Source organism: Bos mutus, chromosome 1, assembly GCF_027580195.1.
Source record: "Bos mutus isolate GX-2022 chromosome 1, NWIPB_WYAK_1.1, whole genome shotgun sequence".
In the NCBI taxonomy this organism is placed as follows: Eukaryota; Metazoa; Chordata; class Mammalia; order Artiodactyla; family Bovidae; genus Bos; species Bos mutus.
Window position 1 is genome coordinate 1,434,658 of NC_091617.1, and position 21,727 is coordinate 1,456,384.

The 21,727-nt window shown below is 43.3% G+C and overlaps 1 protein-coding gene across 1 annotated transcript in view; it reads right to left on the reverse strand.

Annotated features, from left to right (window-relative positions):
- Window positions 1-1,381: 1,381 nt before the first annotated feature.
- IFNAR1 (interferon alpha and beta receptor subunit 1) overlaps window positions 1,382-21,727 on the reverse strand; it is a 30,484-nt gene continuing 10,138 nt past the window's right edge. Inside the window, exons 3-11 of the mRNA XM_005893347.3 lie at window positions 18,355-18,536; window positions 15,910-16,067; window positions 15,662-15,803; window positions 14,010-14,124; window positions 11,024-11,223; window positions 10,758-10,915; window positions 6,996-7,146; window positions 6,355-6,500; window positions 1,382-5,127 (exon numbers count right to left, since the gene is read on the reverse strand). Of these exons, the coding sequence (XP_005893409.2) occupies window positions 4,888-5,127; window positions 6,355-6,500; window positions 6,996-7,146; window positions 10,758-10,915; window positions 11,024-11,223; window positions 14,010-14,124; window positions 15,662-15,803; window positions 15,910-16,067; window positions 18,355-18,536 (1,492 nt within the window). The 3' untranslated portion in view covers window positions 1,382-4,887. The remainder of the gene's footprint in view (window positions 5,128-6,354; window positions 6,501-6,995; window positions 7,147-10,757; window positions 10,916-11,023; window positions 11,224-14,009; window positions 14,125-15,661; window positions 15,804-15,909; window positions 16,068-18,354; window positions 18,537-21,727) is intronic.

A 21,727-nucleotide genomic window follows, 5' to 3' on the forward strand; every position in this document is an offset into this window, starting at 1 on the left:
GATGCTATAAAATCTCTCCTAAGGCAGTGTCTCTGACAGACATGAAGGGGCAGGTGGGCACAAAAGTGACTTCCATGTATGCACATCGTGGAGGTCTTCCAGGAAGACTTCAGACTGGATGGTGCCCCTTTATTCTGAAACACTCAGAATCATCTTTTTTTTTTTTTGGCTGCTCCACCACAGCATGAGGGATCTTAGTTCCCTGACCAGGGACTGAACCTGGGCCCACAGCTGTGGAAAGTTCAGAGTCCTAACCACTGGACCACCAGGAAATTCTCCATGTCTTTTTAAAAGTTAAATTCCAGAGGATTAAAGCATTATAAAATCTGGATCAGACAGTGGTACACAAAAAGACACTTCGCTATTTTATCATACATTTAAGGCCTAAATCCAGTCTTTTGGAAAAATGGTCCATCTTTCTAGTGGAGAGATAGGAAAATGTTTTCTTCTTATTCAGTCATTCACTTTTTCCTCTGCTCCTTCTGATGGATCCAGGAAATTTGGGGAAGTAGGACCTTGGAGGGATTGGCAAGTCTCTGTGAGGAGAAATGTTTATTGAGTAACTTTTTTGGGGCTATGCCACGCAGGATCTTTTCCAACCAGGGATTGAACCCCTGCCCCCTGCACAGGGAGCTTGGAGTCTTAACCACTGGACCACCAGGGAAGACCAAGAAATGTTTAATTTAAAAGTGCTACTGAGAGACCTAATTTTTCCATTTTCTCCCTCTTCCCAAGACCTTTTTCTAAGCCACTGAGAGACCTAATTTTCCATTTTCTCCCTCTTCCTAAGACCTTTTTCTAAGCCAGAATATCGACTCTGCCCACTCTTTCTTTTCATGGTTGGTCAACTACCATGAGCTGTTGACATGAGCTACCATGCAGAAGAAAAAAAAACTGGATGTTACCAGTATCTGTCACTAGTGTTAAGTAACAGGGCGTCTCTTGTGCATCAGAGATGAAATTAACATTCACTCCCCTGTACATTTTGGGAAAGTATTTGAGGACGCTTACTAAAAACACATGAGGGTTCTCAGCCTGAATGTCAATGGTGTTTAACTTCAGATCAATTTACATGTGGGACTGTGGAGTCTCCTTCAAGAGCGTATCTGGAGAAGAAACGTTGGTCAAAGGAAACAGCATGCTTTGAGGGGGCAGGGTCTGCATTACAACTGCAGACCCACTGGCTCAAGGCTGTGTCCGGCCAAGTCTAAACACAAGGTTGTGAAAATAAAGCAAAGACTGCGAGAGCTCCCCGCCGGGGTGGCCCCTTCAGGACACCAACGCTGGGCGCGGCCCACCCGGCATGGGACCAGCCCCCTCTGTTATGAACACCTCACGAAAGCAGCAGCCACCGCACCCATGATGCTTACGTTCAGTCAAAACCACCATGGAACCCAAGACTTTTGGCCTCAGTGTTTATTACAGAAACTGTTACAAATGTTTAAAAAACAATGGCAGTGGGCATTAAGACAAAGTACCCACGAAATAAGACACAAACACTGGCAACACTCGCTGTGTTTTCATAGAAACACTGGAAATATGGCCGTGTCCTCTGCCTCAATAAGACAGACAAACGGAAACACCCACTTGGTTCAAATTCTAGGTTTCCTTCACTTGACAATTATTTCCTATGCAATTCTTCCGCGTGAGCACCGCACCCTGGTAGGTACTGGGGATACAGTGCTAAGTGTATATTCCTGAGCTCACAGAGCTTCTGGTCCCCTGGGAGGGGCAGACAGACACCAGCTGAAACAAACACAAATGTGTCAGGTAGTCCAAGGGTTACAGGGATGGGGAGGAGGTAGGAAAAGCTGGACACTTCCAAATTCTTAGAAGCAATCTGAGGCTGCTTTGAAGGTAGGTTTGGGGAAAAGATGTTATACAAACTATATATATATACACATATACACTTAAAAAATTTATTGGACAGTGCCGAGTCTTAGTCGTGGCATGTAGAATCTAGTTTCCCTGAACAGGGATCAAACCCAGGGCCCCTGCATTGGGAGCTCAGAGTCTTAGCCACTGGACCACCAAGAAGTCCCTAAATATATAGAAATAACTTTATATGTTGCAAATTTCTGGTCAAGATTTAGAAGCTCATAGTTCTAGAGCAGCATTTACCCTTTTCTAACTAGAACCTATGCTAAGTGTTTATGGATGTACTAGTGGCACAGTCGAAGGCGATGGCACCCACTCCAGTACTCCTGCCTGGAAAATCCCATGGACGGAGGAGCCTGGTGGGCTGCAGTCCATGGGGTCGCTAAGAGTTGGACACGACTGAGCGACTTCACTTTCACTTTTCACTTTCCTGCATTGGAGAAGGAAATGGCAACCCACTCCAGTGTTCTTGCCTGGAGAATCCCAGGGATGGGGGAGCCTGGTGGGCTGCCGTCTATGGGGTCGCAGAGTTGGACACGACTGAAGCGACTTAGCAGGAGCAGCAGCAGTGGCACAGTAGCCAGCATCATGTGTGAACACGTATGTTTACAGACCCGTGTCACTATGTATATATTAATCTACATTACATATGAATACCTGATTTCTGGCTGCAATGACACAAATCTTCTACATAAATGCTTACATTATATCCAGCCTCTCCAAGAGTTATCAGTATCACAGATTTGAGGAAGTTTATTGCTGCTCTCAAGTATATAGTGTTTGCAAGCAAACTATTTTTTCAGAAAAAATACTTACCATCTTACAAGTAAGCACATCTTGATTAAGCTACATGTGGACCACAATGAAGAATGGGATGGAATTGCATTTTCAGGTCTGCAAGATGCGGCAAAACGGAGGGGTTTTTGTTCGAGGCCGCTCAGATGCTTGTTTATTGAAAACCACAGGGGATCTTAAACCCCAGACACACATACTCCTACATCCAGGGACCTAGCGACTTTAGCAGCATCTCTGCCTTATAATGCCCTAGTTTTCCCTCTGCCACGTCCCACAAAGGCACTGTTCCCAGTCCGAAGCAGTGTTTTTCCTGTGGAAAATCCCAGGCCCGACTGCAGGGCAGGCCGGCCGCCTTGACCCAGCGCGGAAGCCGGCGGGGGCAGGGTCCTCTCGACAGTGACAAGTTCCCAAGGACGGACGGGGCCTTTCCCAGCGAAGGGCGAGTCCTGATCTGCTTTAAACCAAATGCCTCTGGTCAGAGGATCTGAGGTGTGTTTGGGACTCTGGAAGGATTCTGCAGCAGAGAAACGCCCTGGTTGGGGCCTCCTGACCATGCGCTCCCTGAGGAGCTGGATGGAGGCCCAGCGGAGCCCAAGGTGCTCTGGAGAGGACAGGCGGGGCGCCACAGCCCTTCTCAGCGCAGCTGCTTTCAACCTCTTCTTCCACCCAGAAGACCCTGCGGACCACTCTAAATGAGCCCAGCCAGACTTGATGTGCTGGGTGGTGCCATCTCTCTTTCCTCAGTCCTGCTGCAACGACTGAAGCTGAGAACTTGGCCTCAGAGGTAGCCAGAATTCCTACACTTCCTTTCTCTGCAGGAACTCCATGGATAAGCCCAAACAGCAAAATCATTTAAACATAAGTTATAGATGCCTTTGAGAGGTTTTACATAATTTTAAAAACTCAGGTTTCCTTCCTAGTTCATTTCCTCCCACACTCTGATGATAAATAACTTGCATTTCCTTGAGTGCATGCAGGCTGAGCGGAAGCGATACCTGCATGCCTGTGAATATTGCCCCAGAGTGGACAGAAGCCGGCCTGCTTATGTTAAGAAGTGACACAGATGAGCCGTGAAAACAAATGCCACCCCTCAGGATGTTAGTAATCAGAAGCTGACGATGCACATTATTCTTATTTTTCACTAAAGCCACCTGCTTCTTTCCCACTGACTCACACTACTTACTGTTTCTCAGTAGCATTTTCTGATCCCAAGACTTTACATACACTGCCACTGACGTTCCACACTCCCATATCCTAAGAGATAACAGTAACTTCTCTACTCAGCCTGTTCCCCATTTCTCTGTAATTTTAGGGATTATGCCTTCTAATCAGAAGCTAGTGTCCTAATGTTCTGAAACAGGAAGCCTTAATGTACATATAGTAAAAGATGACATGGTTTTAATTCTAAACTGTAGAAGGGATGGGTAACTGTGATGCAGAGGCCAATGTAATTGGTACGCGTGTATGCACGTTCAGTCGCTTCAGTGTCCGACTCTCTGTGACCTCGTGGACTGTAGCCCGCCAGGCTCCTCCGCCTATGGGATTTTCCAGGCATGAATACTGGAGTGAGTTGCCATGCCCTCCTCTAGAGGATCTTCCCGACCCAAGGACTGAACCCACATTTCTTGCAACTGGTATAAATGTGATTGGTATAAACAGAGAGAATCCCCCTGAAAAATCTATAAGAACCTCGTTTCTGGCATCTGCAGCTGTTTTCCAGAGTAAGCTACTTTTTCAGAAAATCAAGTGATGGTGGTATTCAGGTTCTTCTTTGAAGAAGACCAAATGTTCTGAATACCTCCTGAAAAATAGTGAACTATAATGCTGTGGGGGAGAGGGAGCAGCGCAGCGTCACACAGCGACAGCACCAGCTGATGGGAACACAAGCACCCCCAAACCCCACGCCAGCACAGGGCTGCTTACAGTAGCGTGAGGGAGACAGAGCGTATCTTCTGGACTTAACGCCTCTCATCCAAGGCAGGTCCAATGACAGGCCTTTCAAGACTTGACACGTGGCAAAGGACGCAGAAAACTTCTTGAAATTCATTTTAAATAGTGAAGTGCTTGCCTGTATTTTTTCGACCTGCGATCTGAAGACGCTTTTTCTTCCCCGACACGGACAATCTTCTTTTGACAGTTACTGAGAAGAGCAAAAAGCCCAGGCTCCCACTCTGACTCTTGCAAGACTCCCTAATGTTTCAGGGTCATTCCTGGTCACACACTGTCCTGTTGCGGAAACTCTTCGCTTATTTTGCTTCCACTGTTTTCATCTTCGTTTGAATAGTTTCCTGAATCTTGACTAGTTTGGGAACTGTACTTTTTGTGAACTTCATCAATTTCATCAGTCTCTTCTATTTCAGTAATAACGCTTGCATTTTCAATTATAAAACATCTTTCCGTTTGCTCCTCAGAAGTGGAAAGGAGTAGATTCCTTAGTGGCTGATCGGAGAAATACTAATTCAAAAGGGAAAGAACAGAAACAGATTATTTAAAAGAACAAAAAGTGGTTTTCGAGTTCCAATAAGCTTCAGTTTCTTAAATCCTTTATCTAGAAATCCTATCTTTTGACACGCGTATTAAAAGCGAGCTAAGAGCATATCCACCGCACTATCGTGTTTAGAATAAAGGCACCACCAGTGAGGTCACGCACATCTCAGTACTGTTTTGGGGAAATTATCCAAACAGTCTCTAAGAAAGTCCACTGTGCTACGAGGGGTCAGGGTGGAAGAGCGCGGTGGGTAAGGAAGGAACGGGAGGGCACTGGGATGGGGGACATTTTGTTGTGAAATAATAAAATGCTGGTATCCAATCCGAAAACATCCAGAAGAGGCACAAGGGAGAGTTAACTTTTTCCCAGTTCCGCTAAGAGTAACTTGCTAGTCTTAAAGTTCTTTAAGTAACAGCTCTGAATAGAAGAGCACATAGAAATGACACTAGAAAACTCAGGGATAAGAGGGTGAGACAGCTCACGTGGACAGAGTGCTGGCGCAGCGGCGGGTCTTTCTGGTCCCCCGCCCTCGCTCCTCACAGTTCTACGGGATGGCACTGCTGGCGCTGCTGTACAGCTATGGGCACTTGTGCAAGTGCTCATGACTGAGCTGCACAAGTTCAGAGCCAGTCAGTGCAAATACACTACAGCCCGTCAGTGAGCCACCTTCTGGCCTCCAGCTCCACGGCCTCAGAACCTGCAGCAAGGCAGGCAGCGTGGGAGCCACTCCAGGTGCAGACGCCACCCTGGGCAGCGTCCATGCTGACAGTCATTGCTTCGTGCTTCCACGAACTGTGCCAACCACACAGACGTGCCAGCCAAAACACCGAGGTGCTGCGAGAGGAAACGCGCGTTCCTCTGTCTCATTTTCGGTGATTTCATCCACAGAATAAAGTTTTTGTGCTGGCGACAATGTTTTAACCTTTTTGGGAATATAGATGGTAAAACAAGTGCCCCAGCAGCCAAACTGCCAGAAAAACACGGGATTAAGGACACATCCTTCTATTCCACGTTACTCTGTTACATAGCTGCTTCTGAAGTCAATTTTCTAAAACTCTGAAGAAAAAAACCCAGGTCCGTCTGTATTATTTTTTGAATATCAGGAACACATTTATATTCTGTTGCAATCAAATATATTTCCCTTTCATTTTCAGAAAAATCCAGCTAGCTGTTGACCAAGAAAAGTAACCTACCTCGTCAACAGAGGAAGGAGGTTTACTTGATGGGAAGAACACATACTTGACACATCTCAAGAAGACGCTCACAACATAAATGACCACAGGAATAGAAAACAATGCAGTGCAAGTTCCAACTATAAGCCAGGTTTTGGAAGTATTTCCTGAAAAGAAATAAATGGTGTTTAGCATCAATATAGGTTTTGACACACAAATACATTAAGACTGCTGACAGTTTGTGTGAAAGAAATACAGCCATGTGAAAGGAAATTTACATTGTTAAATAATACCAATAACATAAAAAATTCACAACTAAGGGATTTCCACATGATAATTATATCAAAGGTTATATAAAAATAGCAGTCTCATTAAATTCTAAGAGTAATGCAAGAAATTAATTATGTGGCTATGCATGAAATATAAAGCATGCAGAAACCACTGAACTAAGTTGAGTATTAAAAATATTTTCTAAAACTCAGTGTGAAGTTTTGTGAAGGTCAGTGTGAAGGTCTGATTTTGACTTACATAGTCCATTAAGAAAATATTCTCTATATTTTCGCAGCAAAACACAAACATTTTACAGTTTTCAATGAATTGGTTATTTTTTTTATTAAATCTAGCGACATTAAAAAAGAAAAAGTATAATAAAAGATCCTGACCTGGTTTTGTTTTCTCACACACAGTATCACTAAAACTGCTCCCTTTATTCCGCCTGTCATTTTCAATGAGTGCTCTGGCTTTGACACAATACACAGTCAGCGGTTTCAAGTCAGGAAAGATAAAATTGGTTCTTTTCTCTAGAACTTTTCTCTATAAAAAAAATAAGTAAATCATTGATAAAATTTAGAACCCCAAGAAATCATAGAGGGAATATCTGTTTTCTGAATTCCTTAAATATTCATTCTAAGATTAACCTCTTCCAAACGGTTGGTATATTTTAAGAAATATAAATTTATTTTGGACAACACACCATTTCCAAACTCAAAAGTGAAACATGCTCCTGCCAAAAGAATACCATATAGTCCTAAGACAACTCGAAGTTATTTTATCAGTACATATCGACTTGGCTGAATTACCATTGTGTTACCTCTGGTTAGAGGCAGAACAATTAAGTGCGGGCGCGGGGTGGGGAGGTTCTGGTCTCAAACTGCCTGTATCAAGATGTTACTTATAGCTATGTAGCCTTAGGCAAGTTATTTAATTTCCTGGGCCCTATTCCCAGATCTATAAAGTGAGGACAATTACTACTCCTATTTGTATTAATCAGCTAGCTATTGCTATTGTTTTGTTACTGTGGTGTAACAAAACACAGCAAGTACAGCAAAATAACACTGTGCAACTCTGTGTAACAAAACAGCTGTGGCTCAAAACATATTTTTCTTTTTTAAAAAGATTTAAACTTTTTATTTTGTATTGGGGTATAGCCAATTAACAGTGCTGTGAGAGTTTCAGGTGGACAGCAAAGGGGACTCAGCCATGCATATACATGTATACAGACGTATTTGTTTTTGTTACTCATGAGCAGATCATGCGAGGATCGGCCTGGGGAGCTCTCTCTGAGGCCGTGGACCACGTTCAGGTGTGCTCTACAGCCTCTCATCCGCCTTGGCCCACAGACCATGTGGAGCTTGCTTCAGTTCAGTTCAGTTCAGTTCAGTCGCTCAGTCGTGTCCGACTCTTTGCAACCCCATGAATCCCAGCTCGCCAGGCCTCCCTGTCCATCACCAACTCCCGGAATTCACTCAAACTCACGTCCATCGAATCGGTGATGCCATCCAGCCATCTCATCCTCTGTTGTCCCCTTCTCTGCCTGCCCCCAGTCCCTCCCAGCATCAGGGTCTTTTCCAGTGAGTCAGCTCTTCGCATGAGGTGGCCAAAGTACTGGAGTTTCAGCTTTAGCATCATTCCTTCCAAAGAACACCCAGGGCTGATCTCCTTCAGAATGGACTGGTTGGATCTCCTTGCAGTCCAAGGGACTTTCAAGAGTCTTCTCCAACACCACAATTCAAAAGCATCAATTCTTCAGCTGTCAGCCTTCTTCACAGTCCAACTCTCACATCCATACATGACCACAGGAAAAACCATTGCCTTGACTAGACGGACCTTTGTTGGCAAAGTAATGTCTGCTTTTCAATATGCTGTCTAGGTTGGTCATAACTTTCCTTCCAAGGAGTAAGCGTCTTTTAATTTCATGGCTGCAGTCACCATCTGCAGTGATTTTGGAGCCCAAAAAAATAAAGTCTGACATTGTTTCCCCAGCTATTTCCCATGAAGTGATGGGACCAGATGCCATGATCTTCGTTTTCTGAATGTTGAGCTTTAAGCCAACTTTTTCACTCTCCTCTTTAACTTTCATTAAGAGGCTTTTTAGTTCCTCTTTACTTTCTGCCATAAGGGTGGTGTCATCTGCATATCAGAGGTTATTGATATTTCTCCCAGCAATCTTGATTCCAGCTTGTGCTTCTTCCAGTCCAGCGTTTCTCATGATGTACTCTGCATATAAGTTAAATAAGCAGGGTGACAACATATAGCCTTGACGTACTCCTTTTCCTATTTGGAACCAGTCTGTTGTTCCATGTCCAGTTCTAATTGTTGCTTCTTGACTTGCATATAGGTTTCTCAAGAGGCAGGTCAGGTGGTCTGGTATTCCCATCTCTTTCAGAATTTCCCACAGTTTATTGTGATCCACACAGACAAAGGCTTTGGCATAGTCAATAAAGCAGAAATAGATGTTTTTCTGGAACTCTCTTGCTTTTTCCATGATCCAGTGGATGTTGGCAATTTGATCTCTGGTTCCTCTGCCTTTTCTAAAACCAGTTTGAACATCTGGAAGTTCATGGTTCACGTATTGCTGAAGCCTGGCTTGGAGAATTTTGAGCATTACTTTACTAGTTTGTGAGATGAATGCAATTGTGCAGTAGTTTGAGCATTCTTTGGAGCTTGCTTTCCTCTTGGCAAATGTGAGAAGTGCAAGAGCCAAGCCAAACCCCACAGGCGCACTTAGGGCCTCAGTCATACCACATCCACTCATGTTTCACTGCCTACGGCCCAGCATCAGCGAAGCAGTAATGGATACTCCATCCTAAGTATTTGCTGAAGAGTAATTTAATCGATCCAACTGTCTGGCAGGGTTGTTTGGAAGACCGATTGAGACAATTCATGTAAAATACTTAGCCCTGGCACCCCATACATAATGAGTATCCAATAAATATGAGCTGTTATTATGACTGTAATTATTGATGTCTTACCCAGCATAAGACAGGATGGCAAACAAAGGTTATTGAATCTCTATTTGTCAAGCAATGCGGTAGGTATTTCCATAAATACTACCTCATTTTAAACCTTAAAAACATCTGTTTAAAAAAAAATTAAGTTGCTATGACCCCTGCCACTTTAGAGAAGAGGAAATGAGTTTCAGTGGATAAGCAGCTTGCCTAAGCTTACACCATTTGGTAGTCTGAGACACAAATTTAGGTTTTCCAGATCTAGGGAGGACTTAGAACTAACCACAATACTCAACAAGGCTAAACTGTGCAGAGTCTTCAGATAGTTAAAATCAAAGTATCCAAATCACTGGACTTTTCTTAGATTTTCAACAGAAAATGAAGTTACAAAATTCACCAACTGTACCAGATTTTTAAAGGCTGATTCCCTGATGGTAATTCCACAGGGAAAAGTGATCTAGGAATAATGTGGATTATCTGATGTGCATTAGCCTGTCAGTGGTTTCCGAATTTTAGGGTCTGACAAAGCATGATAACAGCTAAGAGTCTTTTGTCCCCTAAAAGCCAGTCTTTGTCCTCGTGGAGGTGCCCAGTGTCTGGCACTGCAGGGAGGGGGTCTGGGTTGTCACACCTGGGAGGGAGGGCTACCAGCACCTAGTGAGGAGTGGGGAGGGCATTACTAGCCCTCCTATAATGCACAAGGCAGCTCCTGCAACTGACCGAAAACCCAAATGTCAGCAGTGTTGAGAAACTCTGGTTCATGAATCCCTGAGGGTCATGATAAAAACTCCTGAGCTGTACCCTCAGAGGTTCTGACTGAGTACAGATGAACTCAGGATCTGAGGTTTAGAAACTAGCTGGGGGCACTTTCCTGGTGGTCCAGCGGTTAGGACTTCATTTCCACGGCAGGGCAGGCGAGTTCCCTTCCCTGATCAGGGAACTAAGGTTCTGCATGCCACTTGGCGAGGCCAAGAAACTCCCCCAAACCAACAGCAACTAACTGGGACCCAGATGCAGATGACCGTAACTCTTACCAAGTAAAACATGAAATGCCAATTTCTTCCTACGGAAAATATCTGAGTTAATCATATAGCCTAAAAGTTTAAAAATTTCCCTGCAATTTTAACTTCAAGCTTTGCTTACCCAAATCATAGTCATAACTCTAAGTTATAAACCTATACTACACAGTCTTTTTACCTCAGCATTTGAAGTGTTTTCCCAAAAAATTACTTCATAAATTAGCGGGTAGAGCTGATTCACAGACATGTTTTCAGACTCTTCTGAAGCACCAACACTGACATGCAGTGAATCATCAGTAACGGATTTCACGCTGATGACTGGAGGAAATATGATAGCTAGGGGAAAAAAATGTGTAAAGACACAAAGTTCAAATCAGACTACAAAACAATTGTAAGAATTCATAATTGGAGAATCACAAAGTAAAATAAAAACTACTGGCTTACTTTTCATTTCAATATTAAATTCCTTCTCTTCAGACCAAAAAGAGGTACCATTTCCATTAGATGCTCGTACACGGACATAGTAAATTCCCCTTGAGGAAACCTCTCGAGGAAAGACACAGTGGGTACTTGTGACATTTTCACAGTTCGGTATTTGTTTCCATTTGTCTGAATGATTCCCAGGAATCTTTTTAAAAAAGGCACTTTAAGACAAAAAGATATTTTTCATTCTAAACACATTAGTTCAGTAAACATCTACTGAGCACCTGTAATAGGTCAGACATTCTGTTAGAGGCCGAAGTCACAGAGGTAAACTCTCCTCAGCCTTGGGAAACTCACAGGACACTGGAAGAGATGTGTTCACAAAAGAAAACCAAAGACCGTGCTCAAGCGTGCAATAAGGAAGTAGTGTGAAGGGTTGGCTCATGCCAGTGCACAAAAACAACTGCTAAATTTTCAGGAATGCAACCAGCTAGCTGTTAAATGCAGCCACTGTTAAAAGTTACGTAAACTTATAAATAAATATGTTGTATTAAAAACTAAAGTGATAAAAATACAAAACTCATCTTCTCCTAATTGTTTTCCCTACATTTTATCTATGCTCAATGCTATTTACATCTATCGTGTCTGAACAGTGGAATATGGTGGAGGGCTTACTGTGCCTCTTCCCGACTCCATGTCCAGTGGACAGATACGCTGCTGGGAGCCTCAAAGCCGGCAAACACTAAAGTAAAACTTTTCCCTTCTGGAAGGCCAGCTGCTAGACGTGGACCAGCATACCCATGGGTCAGTGCTAAGACACACACCAGGGTTCTGAGAGTGAGTCTGAACAGTCAGAGCGGGTCTGGATAGGTTAATGGACTGCTCTGAGACCAACAGCTCCAAGCCTGTCAGTTCAAGCCCGGAACCACGGCAGCCTGCAAGCGGGCTCCCTTGTCTTCAGTCCCCCACACCACACACCATATGGCCATCGTCACGCTCCTCGAACACAGGCCTCATGTTACCCATCGCTCAACACCAGACTCCCAGTGGCTCTTGAATGCCTGTAGCAGAGTCTAAGGCGAAGCCTGACTTTACTCCATCCTGTTAACTCAAGGCTCCCTCTCGCTGCTCTCCCAGACCCAGTGTTCTGCTATTCTCGAAGCAGGTCTTCCCCTCTTGTAGGCAAAATTCCAAACTGGCCCCCAAGATTCCTACCCTCTGGTGCATGAGCCGGACATCATCCCCTCCCCCTGACTGCAGGCAGGCAGAATCCATGAACTCTTGATTAGGTTACATTACTTGAAAGGTGAAGGGATTTTACAAATGAAATCAAAGTCCCAAGCCAGTGGACTTTGAGTTAATCACATGAGACCCTATCCTGGTTGGGCCTGACCTGATCAGATGAGCCTTTAAAGGAAGGTCTATGGGGCAGAGATTATCTCTGTTGACGGCCTCTGAGGCAGCAGGCCACCATGCATTCTACAGCTGCCAGAAATGGATTCTACCAACCACCACGTGAGCTTAGGAGACACCACGAGACAGTCTGGATGAGACAGCAGACCCGGCTGACACCCTGACCGCAGCCTTGTGAGACCTCAAGCAGAGGACCCCACTAAGCCACACCTGAATTCCTGACCTGAAGTCACTGAGAGATAATAAGGCGTGTTTTTTAAGCTGCCGAGTTTGTGCTAGTTTACTACAGAGCAAAGGGAAATGGATACCTCCTCGTTACCCTGATCTGATTTTGTCTCTTCATATCCAAGCTTTCCCATGTGTGTGTAGCCCCAGCCTGGAATGCCATCTCTCGTCATTGAAAAACCTCCTTCACGAAACCTCTCCTTCCAAATGGCTTCTGCGGACTCTCCAGTCCTGTGCTCACCTCTACATTTCTGACCTCTGCAACCTTTATTGTCTGTACTCCACACACGAATGCATTTATTATCCAGACTGTTGTTGCTTCAAAACTAACACCAAAGAGTGGAGAGGAATCAATTGCAGCAGTATCGACTTCCCTTCTCCCTCACCTTTTCTCTGTCTTTCTAGTCTCTTTCTTCCCTACCTGACCTACACTCGCCTTTGGTCCCGCAGTTCCTCTGCCCTCGGTAACTGTCTTTGTGGCCCCCTTTTCCCCCAGAGTTCACTTCACCTTCCGCTTGATGACCCTCTTCTCTTCTCCCTCTCCGTTTATCCTCTCCAGTTTTCCAATCAATATAAACTACACCCGGTCCTCTTCCACTCCTGTCGTGCTGAGCTTTGCTCCTGTCTGGCTGGTCTCTACTCAAGCACAGAGAGCACAGTTCTCTCCAACTTCCTCAGTTTCCCACTAATCACTAAGGAACCTGCCAAAGCCACCACAACAATCAAGACAGTAGGAGGACTGACTTGAACTGAACTAGACCGAGTGACTGGACTGAGATAATTTCAAAGACTCATGGAAGGAGTGGGTTTTGAAGAAAATATCTTGGTCATCTGTCAAATATTCCAGACTGAGGAAATACACATGTAATTAGAATTACACCTTAAAAAAAAAGCCAGTAAGTCCCTGGTGGCTCAGACAGTAAAGAAGCTGCCTGCAATGCAGGAGACGTGGGCTCATTTCCTGGGTCGGGAAGATCCCCGGAAGAAGGGAATGGCCACCCACTCCAGTATCCTTGCCTGGAGAATTCCATGGACAGAGGAGGCTGGCGGGCTACAGTCTATGGGGTCACAAAGAATCGGGCGTGACTGAACAACTAACATTACTAAGAACACTAGATATTATAATACACCCATTTCAGAAGTGAAGAAACTGAGGCCAAAAGAAGTGACTGGGTCTCATTGACACTCCAGACGGTTATTGGCAGAGCTGGGACTAGAATTAAACACCCCAGTTCCAATGCATCATAACCACCTTTCCATCAGGCCGAATGTGTGCAAAGAACAACAGGTGGCTGAAGCAGAGTGAAAAGAAACCTAACACACTGGGCAAAAATAAACTGCAAAAGGACATTTATGGGAAAGAACTTACCGGAGCCACTGAGCTTGAAAAGTTGCGTTTTCATATGGGTAATCCCACTTAAGAACATAGATCTGGTTGTCAGCATTGATTTGTATATTTTCTGGTGAAGGTACTTTATGTCTCTCTAGAAGACAAGGAACACACAAGAAAGCACACACATTTACTCTAGTAAGAGAACAGATGGCAAGAATTCTTAACAGCATGGGCAAGAAGAGAAAAGGATAGCTAAATAATGGTGTGTATTCACACAAGGTAATACTATACAGCCATTTAAAAGAATGTGATAGATCTATATGTATTGACATAAAAAGAGAACCTCAATATATTGGGTTAAGCAAGCAAGTTTAAAATATATCTGACATGACTTTATTTATTTTTTAAAACTTTTTATTTTGTTTGGGGTATAGCAGATTAATAATGCCATGATAGTTTCAAGTGAACAGCAAAGGGACTTAGAGATACATGCACATGTATTTATTCTCCCCCAAACTCTCCTCCCATCAAGGCTGCCACGTAACACTGAGCAGAGTTCCATGTGCTATACAGTAGGTCCTTGTTGGTTATCCATTTTAAATACAGAAGAGTGTACACAGAACTTTATTCCTTAATTTAAAAGATAAAACAACCCGAAACTGTAAGTCTGAGTATATGCTAATATAAGCCTTGAGGAAACACAGGGAACACTGTGTGCACACTGCTGGGGATGCTTGTCTCTGGTGAACAGAGTGGGGTCAGGAAGCAGGAGAGGAGATCTTTCCTTTAACTCCCTTCTACACTGCTTGATTTTAAGAACAAAGCATACTAAATTTATAATTAAAACAATAAATTCAAGTTCCTACCCTTAAACCTTAATTGCTGGCAAGATGCCACAGATAAAATGTATCAGGATGCTTTCATAATTTAACTTTTCACCTATAAACGTATGCTTTTTGGAATACTAACTGCTTTTCTAGTGACTATCTCCCCTTCTCATGGATTCTGAACAAGTAAAAACAATTTCTGTCATTAGAAAATACTTGGACTTTTACACAGAATTTTCATTACTGTTTACTTGAGACAAAAATCCCAAATAACATTCTTGCTTGTGTAAATGCTGTTAAAATGTGTGCTTTTTTTTTTAAAAGGTATTTCTTTTTAATTGGAGGATAATAGCTTTACAATATTGCTTTGGATTCTGCCTACATCAACATGAGAATGTTTTTGTTTTGATGTCTACTAAACCAACACAAAAAATTCAGCAACTATGGGAAAAATGCCAAAATTAAAAGGTTGCCAATTAATTAATAGAGTACAAGGAGATCAAACCAGTCAATCCTAAAGGAAATCAGCCTTGAATATTCATTGGAAGGACTGTTGCTGAAGCTGAAGCTCCAACACTTTGGCCACCTGATGCAAAGAGCTGACTCACTGGAAAAGACCCTGATGCTGGGAAAGATTGAAGGCAAAAGGTGAAGAGGGCAGCAGAGGATGAGATGGTTGGATAGAGTCACCAACTCAATGGACATGAATTTGAGCAAACTTAGGGAGGTAGTGGAGGACAGAGGAGCTTGGTGGGCTACAGTCCATGTGGTTGCAAAGAGTCAGACACAACTTAGTAACTGAACAACAACAAACAACTTATATATATAGTTACTGAATTGAAAGCAAAACTTCCTTCTTACCTGTGGTATTTATACAATACACTGGACTATAGCAACCAACTCTACTTTGTAAACGCAGTTCTGCTTTAACTTTTAAACAATAAGTAATCTCTGGTGACAGTTTATAAATTTTATCTTCGGGATAAACAGTTTCCGTTCTTTCCTATAATTTTAAAAAAGAGAAGTCTGTTCTTTAAAAAAAGTCAAATTTTACAATTAATTCATGTCATTCTTCTCTCACATCAAACAAAGATAAAAATAATGCTTACTTCTAGACTTGAAGAGTTTTTCCAGATAACGACACTATACCTAAAGCTTGAACGATCCATAGCCCACATGATACTATCTTTTGTTCCAGGGGGAGAGATACTCAGTATTATTGCCTTATCTTCAGCTTCTAAATGCACATCTGGGGGACCAATCTGAGCTGTGAAAATCAAAACATTTACTATGTAAGTTCACTAATACAAGTCAAAACATTCATACAATAAATAATTCTAAGCACTTAAATATGTGCCTGGCATCTAAAAAAGGAGAAAATCCCTCATGGAGCTTACACTTTACTGAGAAATGTGGCCAAAAATCCCCAAATATATATATATATATATATATATATATATATATATATATATATATATATAATGTTATAATGTCATGCATGCTGTAAGAAGAAATGAAGCGATATAAAGGGACAGAGAAGGGTGGCAACGACTGTTTTAGGTGAGTCAGTGAGGAGAAGGCTCCCTGAGATGTTTGAGCTGAGGCCTGATCGAGGTGAGGTCTGAATACGGTGAGGTCAAGCAAGGCAGGCTGAGAGCACCCCATGGGCTCCGGAACGTGCTCACCGTTTTCAAGAGACACTAGGGGGCGCTCGAGTGCCTGGGTGGTAGAAAATAAGATGCGAGATGCAGCTAGACTCTGGCTAACAGGCAGAACTTGTAGTCTGGGACTGTAAGGTCGCCAGAACCTGATTTACATTTGGGAAAGACAACCCCAGGTAGCATGTCAGGAAGCAGGAAAGCTCCTGGGCAGGTGAGAGCAGCAGGGAGGGCTGACAGCCGGGCTGGAAGTGAGAAGCGGTCTGATCGCTCGGAATCTGTTGATGGACTGGATGGAAGATGAGAGAGAGGTATCAAAGGTGATGTCAGGGCTCCTGCCTGAGCAAATAATAGGTGACGTCATTAACAGAGATGGAAAAAACTGCAAGAAGAGTGGGTCTGGAGGGGGGAAAGCTAGAACTCTGGCCATTTTAAATTTGAGACGAGGACTTCCCTGGGGCTGGTGGTTGAGAATCCGCCTTCCAAAGCAGGGGACATGGGTTTGATCCCTGGTCCGGGACAATTCTAGACGCCTTGGAGCAAATAAGCGCGTGTGCGGCAACTACTGAAGCCTGAGCATCTAGAGCCTGTGCTCTGCAACGAGAGAAGCCACTGCAATGAGGAGCCCGAGCACTGCGACTGAAGAGTACCCCCACCTGCCCATGAGAGGCAACGAAGATCCAGCATGGCCAGCTATAAATAAATAAAATTTAAAAAGAGTTTTTGAGATGACTTTCGGACCTCTAAGAGGAGATGCTGACTGGAGAGCTGGTGACGCAGCTCGCTGAGGTAGGAGAAGGATGGCGCTGGGATGTAAACTGAGGAGTTGAGAGCACAGAGGGTGTTGAAAGCCTTACGATTCCTGGTGGAGGCTGCACTGAGAGAGGAGGTTCAATGGCGGAGCCCTGCAGACTGAGGCCCGCTGCCGTCCAACATTTTAAGGTCTGGGAGACAAGAAGAAATTGGCAAAGGAGCAACCAAGGAGCAGGAGGAGAGCCTGGAAAGCACAGTGCCCTCGAGAACTGAGAGGGAAGGGTTTCAGAAGGGAGTGACACTCACTCCCTGGGAATCCACCCGGCACTGTCGAGGTCACGGTGACCTTGGCAAGTGGTTTTAGTGTAGTGATGGGGAACAAAGCTCCAACGCGGAGGGCTGGAGAGGGAGTGGGAGGGAAAGTGTACATGTACAGAGAAGGGATACGGATCATCCTTGTGTGAGTTATGGAATAGGGTGGTGGTTCTTGAACTTTCTGGTCTTGGGATCCGTTACACTCTTAAGAGAAATCGAGGGTCCTAAAGAGTTCTTGTTTACATGGGCTGTGTCTTTCAATGTTCAGCATATCAGATGTCAAAATTGATAAAAATGTAAAATATCTATCAATTCATTAAAAAACAGTAATGATGAAACCTATTGTATGATAAAACAATGTCTGTATTTTCCAAAACAAACAAGCCAAAAAACTTAGAAGAGCAGTTTGAACATTTTGTTCAAATCTCTTTAATGTCTGGCCTAATAAGGAAGACAGCTGTGTCTCACACCTACTTCTGCATCACCAGTCAGTCGCCATCTCACATCAAACAGCCTCTAGGGTACACCCACGACAGAATGAAGATGAAAAAGGCAAGTAAGTTTTATTAAGTAAGTTTCCATTAGGAAAATGGTTTTGACTTGATAGATCTCTTGGAGACCACACTCTAAGAACCACCACTAGAAGGAAAGCAGGAAAATGAAGTCATAGCAGGAAGGAGATACCAGTTTAAGGGAATCTTTGTTCTTTTTGATTTTTTTAAAGATGGGAGATTTTATATTATGCAAATGAATGGGCTTGAGAAGTGAGCTGTGCTGGTAATATTTAATAAAGAATTCAATATAATTCAGCTGGCAACTTTTTCTTACCTTCTAGAAATGGTACAAATGGCTCAACCTCATACCATGTGGAAGTGTTGTTTCCTTCTTCTGCTCTTATGCGCAATTCAATTTTTTCAAAAACATTTTCAAGCTCGACTGAAGAAAAGTTGCATTTGGTACTAGTAATATGTTGACACCCAGACAATTTCTTCCAGTTATCCGTTCCTAGTCTTCAAGATAAAAAAGCAAAGGAATGAATGAACATTATAAATACAAGAGTGACAAACATGTTTTCTATTGACATTAACATTATAAAGCCAGTGTGTGTGTGAGTCTCTCAGTCGTGTCTGACTCTTTCAATCCCATGGACGGTAGCCCACCAGGCTCCTCTGTCTGTGGGATTCTCCAGGCAGGAATAAGGGAGTGGGTTGCCATTTCCTCCTCCAGGAGATCTTCCTGACCCAGGGATGGAACCTACGTCTACTGTGTCTCCTGCACTGGCAGGCGGGTTCTTTACCATTGGAGCCACTAGGGAAGCCTCTAAGCTAAGGCAAGTAGTTATTTCTTCTAGTAACTCTACTTCAGTTACTGTTTTGATAATATTTTTGTGTGTAACATTCTACTACTCTTTTTCATTGCATACACAGCCAAGTTATTATTTATACAGTGGAATCATTCTAACATACAGTCAACTTAATAAAGTTCTGTAATTCTGTGGGTGGTTGCATTAGGATTTCAAAGAAGCAGAGAAAGAACCCCTAAGACGAACGAGGACTTAGTGTTGGCTTTGTTAAAAACAGTTGTGTCACTTTTGGCCAACTGCTTTCTATTCTGGATCCTCTCTTCCCTCCTGAAAATCTGTAAAGTGGATTTGATTCCCTTCTGATCTTCTCCTAGGAAGAGATTTACTAGCCCTAAGCAAGACCTCAGAATCAGTATGGTTTGAGAACTTCCTCTGCTCTCCTTAAAACCAAACCATCCCTTCTGCATACTGATCTCTGTAATTCCTTCTATTACACCACCAGAAACAAAGAACTTAACATGTTAACATAAGCTAACAAACTTCTCCATGTGGACTCAGTCCATCATGAAGCAAGCTTAAGTGACTGATACTAGACTTTTTTTTAAAAGCACATGAAGAAATCAAGTTGACACTGGGTGCCTAAAACAAAAAGGCCATGCTGCCACAAAGAGGAGAGGCTGAAGTGAAGGTGAGCAACAGAAAACAAATACTAGATTTCAAAATGTTTGCCTCTGGAAAGCCCTGTCTGCCTCATATCAAACAGGGAAACTAACCTCTGAGAAGACATTTTTGTTAAGCCTAATGCACAGTTCTAGCATAAGCTCATGTTTATATATTATAGACCTCATTTTAAAGATGCTAAAGTGTCTTTTGGAGAAGGCAATGGCATCCCACTCCAGTACTCTTGCCTGGAAAATCCCATGGACGGAGGAGCCTGGTGGGCTGCAGTCCATGGGGTCGCTAAGAGTCGGACAAGACTGAACGACTTCACTTTCACTTTTCACTTTCATGCATCGGAGAAGGAAATGGCAACCCACTCCAGTGTTCTTGCCTGGAGAATCCCAGGGACGGCGGAGCGTGGTGGGCTGCCGTCTGTGGGGTCGAACAGAGTCGGACATGACTGAAGCAACTTAGCAGCAGCAGCAGCAAAGTGTCTTTAATAAAGAGCTAAAGGATGGACTTCCCTGGTGGTCCAGTGATTAGGAGTCTGTCTGCCAGTGGAGGGGACATGGGTTCGATCCCTAGTCTGGGAAGTTTCCAAGGCAATTGGGCCTATGCACCACAACGACTAAAGACCTCGCACCTAGAGCCTGTGCTCTGGAAAAACAATAGCTCCAACTGGCCGCGACTAGAGAAACCCGTGTGCAGCAACAAAGACCCAGTGCAGCCAAAAATAAATAAAAACTGTTTAAAAAGCTAAGGATATTCTTTACTAAAAGCAATAGAAACTAGGAGTGATATCTAAATAATTTTTGTGCTGACTCCAACTCAAGTCTACCTTATTTTTCAAAAAAAGAAGCATTTTAAAAAAGGTGCCAATAATAAAAACTACCCTATGGGCACACTTCATTCCTGGCCAGTCTGCTCTTCTAACTTTACCTGCTTGAACCCTGAGAGTAGACTTGGCATTAGTAACACCTTTGTTTATTTACTTATTAATGTTCACAACCTTTTATTAAATTATCAGAAATAACAAATAACAGCACAACAGTGGAGTACACAAAAGTGCTGTGGCATTTCTACAATTCTGTTCAGAAAGATAACTCGTCTGGAGAGAAATCCTTCACGAAGCTTCTGGAAATCATGACTGGCACCCTGATTGCCAGTTGTTTGCATATGTGGCATACATGATATTCCCTCACTCAGGACATCCTTTGCCCAGAAACGTCTGTTTCCTGAGACTGTATACGTAACATGTGGACAAGTCTGGATTTAGTCAGAAAAACCACAGCGGTGAGAAGTGCTCCCAAACAGAATGACCTGCGTCAAGCAGCTGTGGCTTCCCTTTCACAAGCAGTATTAACACCTTAATTCACATGCAAATCTTCCTGAGAAACTCCTCCACATCAGAATCTATTTTTTAAAATTCAGATTTTAAACATCTAAACCAAAATTCAGTCCTCCCCTCATGTCATTTATTAGAAAATACAGTTCTAGAGAAATCAGGAGATATAAGGACGTCTGGGAAGTGGGAAGGGTACACAGACTTCTTTCAATCAGGGGCACAGAGGGTCCAAATAAAATGAGCTCCAGGCAAAAAGCCAGTAACGCATCTCTTCTCCTGTTACCTGGAGAGCTCTTATTATAAGCAGAAAACGTTATAAAAAGTTTGTAACTAAGCCTTGATATGGTTTCAACCCACCCTCACTCCACGTCCGTCCTTTCTGCTTGGGAGACACAGCTACTTGCTCTATTATAATTGCTTTTGCACGTAAGGGGGCTACTGCAGCTTCTTTTACATTTTCTTTTAAAAAAACTTTATCATATACAGTACTTAGATCAGAGCAGAAATATAATTTGAAAATAAATATGCAATCAATAGAAAATTCATTTCATGAAACCAGTGTCATAATAAAACTTCATGCCATCTTTGTCTCTCCTATTCACTAACGTAATCCCAAGTACTGAGGAAAGTATTCGGCATAAAAGGCAATCGGTATTTGTTGAATGAAAACTCCACGCTACCTATAACACATTTTATAATTAAAAAAGCGTTTTACAAGTTTTGGCTGTGCCAGCTCTTTGCTGCTGCATGTGGGCTCTGTCTGGCTGTGGAGAGCAGGGGCTGCCCTCCAGCTGCGGGGCACGGGCTTCTCTTGTTGTGGAACACAGGCTCTGGCCCGTGGGCTTTAGTAGGTGTGGCTCTCGGGCTCTAGAGTGTGGGCTCAGTAGTTGTGG